Below are 12312 nucleotides of genomic sequence, written 5' to 3'. Positions count from 1 at the left end.
CATCTCATGCATATTATTTGATGTTAAAAGCTTATTACATGAAAATTTATAATTTCTCGAGAAGACACATTCATGCCATGGATGAAACGCAATGGTTGAATGGATTGATTATCTACCCCATCCATTTATGATGGTGGACTTTTGGATTCAAATTAAATTATGGGTCTTCAACAGCCAACTAACAAGATACCCCACCCATTAATGGGATTGCTCAATATTTGTCTATAAATACAGAATCATTGCATGCAAACATTCTCATCCTAAACAAAAATAAACACCACAAGTCGAAGAAAAATCATGAGTTCCAAACTGATCCTTCTCCTCGGCCTTTTCTTAGCTGTGGCTCTCCTAATTTCTTCAGAAGTAGCTGCAGCCAGCAGAGATCTAGCTGAGACTACAAATGCCGTCGATCCATGTAAGCTAGTACTTATTCTGGACGCAGAAAATTATTATAGTAGGGGCTATATATTCTAAATATTGTACTATGAGATAATAATTTTCCTATATTTTATGTTTTAATAGGGGCTTTTGCACTTTCATTCTACCCATAATGTTATATACTCTAAAATAATAATAATAATTAGTTTGGGAAGGGCTTAACCCCTCCTTAACCGCCCAGGCTAATTTTGCTAAGGTGGATAACTCATAACTCTTTATCTCACTTAAAATGATTTAAAATGCGTGTTTTTATCATGTTTTGTCTTATCTGTCACAGCTGCTGAAACCAACGGAGATGCAGTGAATGACGCCAAATACGGGGGATACGGAGGCTATCCTGGAGGCGGCGGTGGATATGGCGGACGTGGCGGCGGATACGGCGGACGTGGGGGAGGATACGGCGGACGTGGCGGTGGAGGGTACGGAGGCGGAGGCGGGCGCGGGCGCGGTGGGTACTGCCGGTACGGGTGCTGTGGGCGGAGCTACAACGGTTGCAGGTGCTGCACTTTTGCTGGTGAAAAGGCGGAGGTTGGGACTCAGAACTAATTAAGCAGACTGCATTATAAATTAAGCCTAAGATCGATATATGAAGTGTGTTGGTAAAGTTTTATGCATATGAAGATGTGATGAATAAAATGCATGGCTACACCTTGACTACATATGTTCAAGGTGTGGCCTGTGTGTATTAGGAGTAACTGTTATATATGCTGTAACAGTTGCTTTTGCTTCACTTCATACCTAAATTAATATGGATTTGGTGTCTTTATCACGTTTAGTCCTGAGATTTTGGGGGCCTGGCCAAAAGAATAACGGAGAGGTATTAGTAATTCCGTAGTAGATATGCAACATCAGCAGTCTAATAATTCGTTTTAAATATCATTAAAAGACGATATTTTATGCATGGATGAGACAATTGAGAAAAATTGAAACTTTAATTTAATATTCCAATTTCAAAGTTTATGGAACAGATCAAAATTTGACCAAATTTCATGATTTAAATAGCTATTAATCCAACACAAATATGTAAACTTATCCCATGCATTCTCTTAGGCCTCTTTGGTGACCATCTAAGAGTGTGAACGTATCAAGTGGGCTGTCTGTGAAATGAAAGCTAGAGGCATCTACCTCCACCATTATTTACTATACAGATAATGATTTCATATATAGTTCATTAGTTTACTCCCTCTATATATCATGATTTCACACTAGTACATTAATGAATTCATACTACTAGCTAGTTCATCCTGAGCTTTGGTGTGGTAAAGGATATGCATTTGATTAGAGATATAGGTATATTTAATGGAATACTATTTGAGCAAGTATAAGATTTTAAGAATTAGATCTGACATTGGGAAAATTTTCTAGGATCAAAATTCTGGGCTAGACTCGTACTGCATTAAACTAACTACTGTACAGAAGATGAAATACATATATTAATGCAATAAATTATGGTGTGTGCCATTCTTCCACATTATATATGTTTCGTAATTAAGAATATAAAATACCTGGGTTGAAATTTGGAGACATTGTAACTAAATGAAAAATACTGTAGTATCATAATCACAATATTTTTAAGTAATCTAAAATTATACAGTCGAATTAATGTTTACTAGTATACAATGGAAGAAATTAAAGATAGCATAGAGACAAAATCCATCACATTTATTCACTTGGGATCTCAATTTTTGATGCCTGCGGCATCTTCATTAGTGCACCCAACCACAAGCATATACTTATAAAATAAGTAAAGCACAAAAAAATAATAATAATTCCAAAAGGCAAAAAAAAGAGCAATACTATGATACAAACCTCCAACTTTTACATCAACAAAGAAAAATATGAAAAACATAAAGATCCATAGTAAAAGAAAATAGTCGAAGACAAATAAAAAAGGGAAATGAGAAGAGAAAGATGTGATTATATGAGAATTGAAGCTATTGATTTCCTGAGTCAGTTTCAAGAATGCTATCCAAACAAGGCCTCCAAGCAGCAGGTGGTTTGGCTCTGCTTCTCTGAATCTCTCCCAGCACATCCTCCAATGGCCTCTTGCCACCTGTCTTCTCCAGCTGAAGCAGCAGCTGCTCCAACTCATCCTTTCTCATTACAATTTTCACTCTCATTTTGTAAGCTTCTTCTTGTTCAATGATTTGTGGGGTGTGTTTGGAGCTCATTTGGATGCAGTTTCCCATACTACCTCAAGAGTCAAGACTCAAGACTGTGAAAATGGAGAGGGAGAATAATGTGAGTGAGGGCAATGAGGCAAATCCCTTTTATTGATTCTTGACTCGTTCTTGGACACTTCTATTCTAACATTTAAAAAAAATTATTGGTAGAGTAGATGGGGATTTAAATTTTAATGCATTCACATATTTCCCTGTGAAAATATTGTCTATTTATGATTATTTTGTAGCTTGATTAATTAGTACTAGTAACTTATTGGTACCAGATTAATGATACTCCATTAATACTATACTCCATAAGATTCAGTAGAAATTAGCAAGTACAATCTTGTTTTGTCAGTGTTATAATCACTTGTTTTAAAAAATTTGTTGACAATGATATACTCCATAATCAACTGCATGAGCGGGAGACAAGAAGAATCGATTCCGTTACAATGCAACTTCGTGGAAACTGTGACACAAATTTTTGTTTTCTCCCAGCTACATTTAATCAAAGATTTCTTAAAAAAAATCGAAGTATATAAAATTTCCCGTTTACCAAACAATAATTACTCATATTCACAATAAAATCATAAGCCAAAAAGGAAATATTCACATACTACTATATACTCCCTCCGTTCACCATTAGGAGTCTTATTTATTGACGATACGGAATTTAAGAAATGTTAAGAAAAATGGTTGGAAAAAAATTAGTGAAATAAAGGTCTCTTTTGTATATACTAGTTTTAAATGAAATGTGAGTAAAATGAGTTAGTGGAAGATGGAACCCTATTATTATTTATGGTAAAAGTGAATCGGGACTCCTATTCACGGACGGACTAAAATGAAAAAACGGGACTAATATTCGCAGACGGAGTGAGTAATAAACATTATACACTTTTTCCTTGTCCACATACCAAAATTTGAGTGGATATATGTATTTTACCCAAATGTGATTGAGTCATTGAAGATGGCCCAAGTAAAACCCAAGAGTAAAGGTCAATTTTTGTCCTAAACATATGGCCGAAATACGAATTTGATCCAAAACATTTACTTTTTGAAAAAATGGTCCATAACAAATGAAATCCATATCGATTAGGTCCATCTTTTACGGTTCCGTCAAATTTTGACCGTTGTTTAGCGAAATGTTGACCTAAATTAGGCTTTTGTTATTACTATAGCAAATATTTATTATTTTTTTATTAAATTGTGAAATATTTTTAAATTCAGAATAAAGATAGAAATTAAAATTCATTTTTTTTTATTTTACCGACTGAAAATCAATTTTTTATTTTTTTTTCCTCTCTTTCGTCTTCTTCCCCTTCTTTTCAACATGGAACCCTAATTTTTTCTCTCTCTCTGCAACTCGACACAAAATTCGTCGAACCCGTTAGATATTGGTCGCTCGAGGTGTTGCGGCGGCCCATCGACAAAGACGAAGGCGTGAGTTCGGGCTCCTCTGCAGATTCCGACGATGTTGAAGTTTGAAATTTTCATTTTCAATTTTGAATCCCGGCGATGTTGTACGACTCTAAATCTAATCTTTAAGTCCATGAATTCTGACGATGTTGTAATGCATACGAAAGTTATGAAATTGGATTTGAACTATGGATTGTGAATTTGAAAATTTGATTTTAGGATTCTATTTTGTCGTGGAAGAAGCTTGTTCAGGGTAGAAGAAGAAGAAGCATAAAAACACATATTACGACTGGGCGGCGGAACTGGACGGTTGGTTTTCGACGTCGCCGAAGAGGCAAGCTTTTCCTTCTGTTGTGCCTGACTCCTTGTATTCCGACTGGGCGACGGAACTGGACGGTCAGTTTTCGTCGTCGCCGAAGAGGCAAGCTTTTCCTTTTGTTTTTGTGGCGGTGGAACCAAACGCCGAGCAAGTGTTGTTTCAGAGATTTTCATTTAAAATTTTAAAAATAAGAAAATTGAAATAAGAAATTCGAATTTTTTAACAAAATAATTAGGAGGGTAAGAGCATCCGCAGCGGTCAAGAGGACGGTGCTCGTCCGTCCGTGCCGCTGAGCACGGTGCCGTCCGTCCGCTGATGGAGCTTGTCCGTCCGTGCCAGCGGCACGGCGCTGCTCTTAGCTAAGAGCACGTCCGTGCCACTGAGCAGCACACGTGGCGACGCCTAATTCGCCAACGGCATAGCCGTTGGTTTTTTAAAATAGAAATATATTTTTAAAAAAAATACGAAATTAATTAAAAAATTGATTTTAAATAAAAAAAAAATATTTTCCCACTTCCCAAAAAATATATATCCGCTTTCTTCCCACTTTTAATTATTTTTCAATTTTTTCCCCCAAAATTCACATTTTCATCTATAAATGCCCCCACTTCAACAAAAAAAAAATCACATTCTCATCTATTCTATCATCATCTACATTCTCTCATCTCTTTTCCTCATACTCTCTCATCTAAATTCCCACCACACTACACAATGTCCGGCTCCGGCGATCACCCCTCCCGCAATCGAGGTTGGAGCCACGATTGGTTCGACTCCGAGGCCGGATTTAGTCCGGAAACGCAATTTACGGCCCCTCCTCAAACCCAAGGTTCGCAAGCTCCGGGTGGCTAACGTCCTTACCCGGTGCACGATCTAAACACCTCCGGGTTTGGGTGGGCACCCGAACCCGGATCGGGAGGGAGCAGCAGCTCTACTCCTACTCCTACTTCTGTTCCTACCCTCCTGTTCGTGGCACCCGCACCCCGTACACTCCGGGTGAGATGATGGCGATGTTCAAAGCCTACTTGGCAGTCTCCAAAGATCCGGAAGTTGGCACGAACTAGACCGGGGAAACGTATCGGTGGCGCATCACTCGTCTTTACAATGAAACCCGGCCGGAGGGAACCATCTATCGCAATGAGAGTATGGTGCGCAATTGCATCTTGAGAGATGCAACGAGGCAATCGGTAAGTTCCAGGGGATTTACCTCCAGGAAGAGCGGTCGGCGGGGAGCGGCACGAGCGAGCTCGACATCATCATGCCGCCTTGGCAACCTACCAAAGCACGGAGTTCAAACCGATCAAGTACCTCGATTGTTGGCAGGAGGGGCGCCAACTCCAAAGTATAGGGGCGGCATAGTAGCATCCTCCTCCGGCTCCTCCAGCAAACGGTCGAGGTCGGTAGCCCTATCCGACGGCGCCTCCGATGATGTGGCTACCCAACTTGCCGGAACTAACTTGGGTAGCCCCGACGCTGGCCCGAGCAGTTTCCGCCGACCGCAAGGAAGGAAGAAGGCGACGACCACCCGCCGTCGCGCCTCGACTCCAGCGCCGCCTCCGCCCCCGCTCCGGCTCCTTTGTGCCTCCTCCACCCCCGAACAACACGTTGTGGACCCTCTTGGGTCAACTCTATTTGAACGATACGTCTAAGATGACTCCGGAGCAACTTGCAACACATGAGCAAATGATTTGGGGTCTCAAGAGGCAATTGGGGTTAGAGGACTAGTCTTCCACGTGTGTAATTTTTATTTTCTAGGATTTTAATTATGTATTTTTATTTTTTAGTATTTTAACTATATAATTTTTATTTTTTAAGATTTTAATTATGTAATTTTTATTTTTTAGGATTTTAATTATGTAATTTTTAATTTTTAATGTATTTTTATAATGTAGAAATGTTTTTAATAATTGGAGTATTTAAATTGAATAATAGAATGGTGGGACCCTTGAGCTTGTCCTTAGCTAAGAGCACGGGTGTGGGTGTTGTGCTCTTAGCTAAGAACAAAGTGGGTCCGGGCCCACTTCCGTGCTCTTAGCTAAGAGCACGGATGATGATGCTCTAATAATCCCAGATTAGGCCTAATTCGGGTCAACATTTTGCTGGAAAAAATGGGCCTAATCGACACAGATTTCATTTGTTATGGACCCATTTTTCAAAAAGTGAATATTTTGGACCAAATTCATATTTTGGCCATATATTTAGGACCAAGATTAACATTTATTCAAAACCAAAATTGTATTAGTTCTAACCATAATTTAAGGATAATCATAAAAATTAACGCATCCCTAAACCCTTCTCAATAGTGTGATGACGTAGTAGGTGACCCTTGATAGGTCAAATGAATATCTATATCAATCTCCGTGTAACATGTGTATAAAATTAGAAATAGGACAAATTGTAGTATTGGAGAGTATATGTTCGCTGTCACAGGGGTGTGATCGTTCATATGTCATTAACACTATTTTAGACAGAGAGAGTCAAATTAAATACTCCATCCGTCCTAAAGAAGATGACTTCTTTCTTGGGCGGCACGAGATTTTATGCAAATTTATTTTGTGTGTTGAGATGAGAGAGTAAAGTAAGAAAGAGTGAATAAAGTAGAGATGAAAATGTTTCCATTTAAGTAATGAGTATCTTAACTGGGACAAACTAAAAAGGAAAATGGGTCATCTTCAATGGGACGGAAGGAGTACGTACTATAGTGTCAAATTTTTGTTAAGAAGACGATGATTAATAAGTTGAAATCTAAAACAGCGAAATACTACTTGCAAAATACTTCTCCACTACTTAGTCAGATATTCTACACAAACAAAGATACATGGATTTTATTGTCACGAGAATCATTATGTGGAAACATCAAGTAATGTGACATTTTTCAAGAGAGTACTATTCACCATCTGCTAATAAATATTTCATATTTTGGCAGCTCAGACTTAGAAAATGTTTATGAAAGTGGTTAAAAATTAATGGAAAGTGTCACCTTTTGTATACATTAATTAATTTTATTATAAATAATGCGAGTAAAATAAATTAATGAAACATATACTTATGGAGTAGTACGATTTAATTCAAATAAACAGAGATAAATTGTGACAAACAGTTTAAAGTGATATAATGATAGGGGAACATTATCACATTAGTCATTAGACAGATAATTAAGATTTTTTTTAATTAAAAAATCACTAATAATCGTACAGAAAATGCAGAAAATAGTATATTCCGAAATCCCAATGCTGCAAATCCTCAGCACCACCACCAACGACTCCTCACAAAAACCCTAAACCCTAATTGTCCGGAGATATTCTTCCTTGAATTGAATCCACACGGAACGCGTAAGTGTTCAATCATAATCATGAATTGCAGCTGATTCCTTTCGGAGCTGGAAATCTGCACTATTTTTTAAATTTATATGAAGATTATTAGAAAAAATTTGTTTATTCCCTGATAATTTTACTGGTCTGACCGCAGATTGATGGCTTTCCGACGGAGCGTCGCCGCGCGCGCTAAAACTCTCTATCAGCAGCAGCGAATCGCCGTTCCATTCTCGCACATCGATCGCGACGATGGCGACAGCGAAAATTTGCCCCGGCATAGCCCTATTTACAATGGCAGTGGGATCCCCGACATTCTGCGGCAGCGCAGGCAGTTCGCGGCCGGACCAAATCTAGGAGGTTTTTACGGATCGAGGAATTTGTTTCAGGATCGGAGATTTGCAATTCCAGCTGCTTTCGCGGCGGCTTCTGTGAGGAAAATGTCAACTCTTGAAAATGAGGCGGGTGGTGACAAGATTGAGATAATGACTGACATGGCGGATGTGCTAGGAGAGACGGCTGTACAGGTGGCACAGGCGGCCCCGGAGGTGGGTGAGGTGGCAGCTGCGGCAGCAGACTCGTTCTTACCTGTGGCTGCACTGCAATACTTGATAGATTACGTGCACACGTTTACAGGGCTGAATTGGTAAAAATATTTTGATTGGAGGATTTTTATAAATTATGGATTTGAATGCATTTGCTTTATGTGATTGTGTTCGTATTAAGATTCTTAAGAACTGATTGGTTGTTTTAGGTGGGCGGCGATTGTTGTTACAACGGTATTGATCCGGACGCTTCAACTTCCTCTTACAATTCATCAAATTAAAGCTACTGCAAAATTCACTGTAAGTTCTGACATGAAATTTCCCCTGTTTCCATCGGTTTGTTTTGTTGTTCAACTGTGATTTTGGCTTGAAGGTGGATTGCCTAATTGCACACTTGTTTCTTCTTTGTTTTTTTATTACCAAGAAACCATACTTCTGGTTGGCCGAATGGCTAAACTTATGTATAATTATACACGATGGTTTTAGCTGTTTTAAGTTATTTTCAGGAAGCTCTCATCTTTCCCCACTATGCTCCATCGAAAGATCTAGAAGACATAGACATGTTGATTACTTGAATATTGATATAATATCTTTGAAAGAAGCCAAAGAAGATTTTGAGCTTGTCCAAAAGAAAGTAAATGCTGACATGCTAAAGAGGATAATGGAAACTGAAACATGAAAGAGAAACTCTAAGTGATGATTGGGATGCCCCTCCCCATTTGCATTTTTTTCTTCTGTCATTACCCTGTGTAGTGTCATCAATCTTTAGCTCCATGTACGTGGTGAATAATGCATGCTTCTCTTGCTAATACCAATATTATGCCTTATGATGCAGCTTATAAGGCCCAAATTGGAGGAGATTCAGCAAGAAATGAAAGATAGGGTATGTGCATCAGACTATCATTAGGTGCTTCTGTGAATTTCTTCTTGATTGCTGGAATTTGTAAACCCATTTGTGTTGCTTCATATTGTTACGCTTATACTTGATTTAATTGCTTCAGACACTTGACGAACACACATTGGTTGTTTCCAGGATATGAGTCCCGCTGCTGTGCTTGAAGGCCAGGCTAAAATGAAAAGAATATTTAATGAGTATGTGGCCCTTTTATTTTTCCTTTTTCGATTAAGAATTAATCAGTGGTTTACTTTCGTTTGATTTACTCTTTTGGGTGGTCCAACTTTCCATATTAATTTATGCGGCAAGAAGCTTATTTTCGTAAATCTTTATTACACTTATTTTCTCTTTCAAAAGGCCAAATAGGGACAAAATTACCCTATTGTTACATTAGACCATGTACACCTTTAGATCCACCTTCCCGAATATAGTGATTCTATCTAGTTCACTCACTCTAAGACATGCATGCAATTGTCTGTGTCAGTATTATAGCATGCCTTCCTACTACCACTTGTTTATAAAAGATATCTTTTGGGAAAGTTAACAAGTTTCCAGTATAATATTGTGAAGTTGATTACTAGGCGGTCAACGTAAACTGGTGGTCAACGTAAACTGGTGAAATTATGCTAGAGTGGAGGATACATAAATGTAATATTATAAGGGGTGAGTTATAGTTTATGGCCCCAACTATAGAGTCTTTTTAATGAAATTACTCAAATTTACATCTTTTTTAAAAAATAACCCCATTGCAGAATTCCAATTTAGCCTGCCACCTAGAATCAGGTGTTGAACATTTGAATTAGCTCAACAGATTGTGTCATGGAGTATACAATAAATGGCGTGGAAACTAAAATTGGCTTTATAATTGCAGACTTTCATTTCTGTCAATGTAAATGCAACCATTTTTGGTATATCACATGCAAGATCTGGCTAGCTGATTCAGCTTTTTGATATCTGATTATCATTCGCTGGCCAAAATTGGAGCTTTATGCAATTCGGGCCATATATTATACCTAAACACATTATTAAATCCTTCTATCTAAGTGCGATCTATGCTGAATCAATAATTTCTGGATGACCTTCTCATAAGGAGACATAAAATCTAACTTGAAGTATGAAAGCCAATTCTTATTGTTGTTGTTGTTGCTGCTGCTGTTGTTGTTCTTATGGTTATCATCGTTGAAATATGTATTTATTGTTGAAATACATTCTGTTACAGATATGGTGTCACACCGTTCACCCCTTTAAAGGGAATTCTAATTGTTGGACCTGTCTTTCTCTGTTTCTTCTTAGCAGTAAGATCACGTTTCCTTCCTACTCTTATAGATGATTCCTTCAGCTCCCTGTACATTTGTGTTTATCACTCAGTGTTTACACTTTTAAATTGTCTGGTACTACTATCTCGTCACCTCATGTGCAGATCAACAACATGGCGGAAAAGGTCCAGTCTTTCCAACAGGGAGGAGCATTCTGGTTTACTGATTTGACTACCCCGGATACAATGTATATTTTTCCAGTTTTGACGGCATTGACATTTTGGATAACGGTGGAGGTTAGCCACTTTAACTGTATCTTTGATTGCTTGATATCTGTCGATACATGTTACTCCCTCCGTCCACCAAATGTTATCAACATTTGCCATTGGCCATTGCGGTCCGTCCACAAAATATTGTCCACTTTGCTTTTTTATTTTCGGAAAGTGGACCACACTTTCCACCAACTCATTATACTCATATTCTATTATAAAACTATAAAAGTGGGACCCACATTCTACTAACTTTTTCAACTCTTATTCGTGGCGAGTCAAGTGTGGACTACATTTGGTGGACTGGGGGAGTATATTCTTGAATGCTATGTAATGTGACTTCCTGTTTCCTGTCAGATCTTACTGCTTGGTCCACAAATAAGACTTGTTTAATTTGATTAATAATCCTTTTTTAGTGCAATGCTCAAGAAGGTTTGGAAGGCAATCCAGCTGCCAAAACCATCAAGAACGTCTCGAGGGTCTTTGCAGCATTGACGGTCCCTCTCACTGCAAGTTTCTCTAAGGTATGCGGTATTGAATTACTCTTTAGTATCCAAGTTAATGGAAAAATAACCAAATCACGCACGATACTGCAAATATTCCTTTTCTAGTGCTCATACTTGCAATGATAATTTGTTGTTCGGCAGATTTGGATTCATATAGATATCCCCACCCATGTGGTACTACATTGTACCATATATTATATGTACGTAAATAGGATCCATCTGAGAACTTATTATGCACCTTCATCATGGAATAGAAAAACGTTGTTGTATAATTGTCTCCACAGCCTTCATACAATTTTGATAGCAATGCCTTCTAATTTCCTCATAGGATCTTGATGCGCATAGCTGCTTCCCTTTGTATTTTCCTCATTGCCCTAATCTCTCTCCCTACATCTTCAGGCTATATTCTGCTACTGGATTACCTCGAATCTGTATTCCCTCGCGTATGGATTGGGTGAGTCCTGTGTATGTATAATCAATCAAGTGGTGTTCATTTTTCTAGTTCTTTGTGATTCGTGTAAAATGATTATCGTTTTCATATAATCTGCAGCCCTTTAACATCAATTTCTTCGAAAATCTAATCTTTTTAATACCCCTGAGTTTGCAGTTATAAAGAAGCCTGAGGTAAAGAAGATGTTGGGAATCCCGGATATTCCAGTACCACCTCCGTCGGCTAATCAGAAACCCGCCGTCCCATTTTTCGAGATGCTGAAGAAGTACACAGCTGCCCAGCAGCGGATTAATTCTTTACCGCCTCCAGCAGATAGATCCCTATCCCCACCAGAGCAGTCTTCATCACCATCATCTGCTGATGAAATGTCAAAGCCAGGAAGTAGGAAGTTACGGTCAACGCCGTCATCAGCGCTTAGCCGGAGGATTAAGAACTTAGAGAAAGAGGTCAAGGGAAGGAAGAAAGGGAACAAGAGATCTTCCGGGTGATGGAAAACTAAGAAATATATAACCAAAGAAATGTAATAGTTATTTTTAATAATGCAAATTTAAACTCATTCTCTTAGCCACCATGTTTTTGACTTGGAGAGAGAGAGATTAATTTTATTTTGGCCCTGATAGGTACTCTATAATTTAGCGAGTCAGGAAATTACCGGCCTATTTAAATAAAAGTGGTGCTAACTAAACTTATTTAATTATCAGAATAGTTTGCTCGGGAATAAGTTCCTCCCTCATGAAATGTAAATGC

At 38.4% G+C, this 12312-nt stretch overlaps 2 protein-coding genes across 2 annotated transcripts; both read left to right on the top strand.

Moving 5' to 3' along the window:
* Positions 1-263: 263 nt before the first annotated feature.
* Positions 264-1213, top strand: LOC125212231 (glycine-rich protein 3-like). Its single transcript, XM_048112332.1, has 2 exons — positions 264-415; positions 716-1213. The coding sequence occupies exons 1-2, from the start codon at positions 298-300 to the stop codon at positions 982-984; spliced, it is 387 nt and encodes a 128-aa protein (XP_047968289.1). The 5' UTR covers positions 264-297; the 3' UTR covers positions 985-1213.
* A 6320-nt stretch (positions 1214-7533) lies between these two features.
* On the top strand, positions 7534-12182 carry LOC125216415 (mitochondrial inner membrane protein OXA1-like). Its single transcript, XM_048118118.1, has 10 exons — positions 7534-7664; positions 7801-8289; positions 8398-8488; positions 9024-9071; positions 9222-9280; positions 10303-10378; positions 10504-10635; positions 11025-11132; positions 11514-11568; positions 11722-12182. Exons 2-10 carry the CDS (start codon positions 7805-7807, stop codon positions 12051-12053), a joined length of 1386 nt encoding a protein of 461 aa, XP_047974075.1. The 5' UTR covers positions 7534-7664; positions 7801-7804; the 3' UTR covers positions 12054-12182.
* Positions 12183-12312: the final 130 nt, after the last annotated feature.

This window comes from Salvia hispanica, chromosome 3, assembly GCF_023119035.1.
Source record: "Salvia hispanica cultivar TCC Black 2014 chromosome 3, UniMelb_Shisp_WGS_1.0, whole genome shotgun sequence".
Lineage (NCBI taxonomy): Eukaryota > Viridiplantae > Streptophyta > Magnoliopsida > Lamiales > Lamiaceae > Salvia > Salvia hispanica.
Note: the sequence above shows the minus strand (reverse complement) of the source record. Positions and strands in the feature narration are given on the sequence as shown.

Excerpts from the sequence above, each read along its gene's own strand:
- LOC125212231 (XM_048112332.1), top strand. The coding sequence starts at position 298 with ATGAGTTCCAAACTGATCCTTCTCCTCGGCCTTTTCTTAGCTGTGGCT. Across the intron at positions 416-715 it reads TACAAATGCCGTCGATCCAT|CTGCTGAAACCAACGGAGAT; the intron begins GTAAGCTAGTAC and ends TATCTGTCACAG.
- LOC125216415 (XM_048118118.1), top strand. The coding sequence starts at position 7,805 with ATGGCTTTCCGACGGAGCGTCGCCGCGCGCGCTAAAACTCTCTATCAG. Across the intron at positions 11,133-11,513 it reads TCACTGCAAGTTTCTCTAAG|GCTATATTCTGCTACTGGAT; the intron begins GTATGCGGTATT and ends CTACATCTTCAG. Across the intron at positions 11,569-11,721 it reads TTCCCTCGCGTATGGATTGG|TTATAAAGAAGCCTGAGGTA; the intron begins GTGAGTCCTGTG and ends CTGAGTTTGCAG.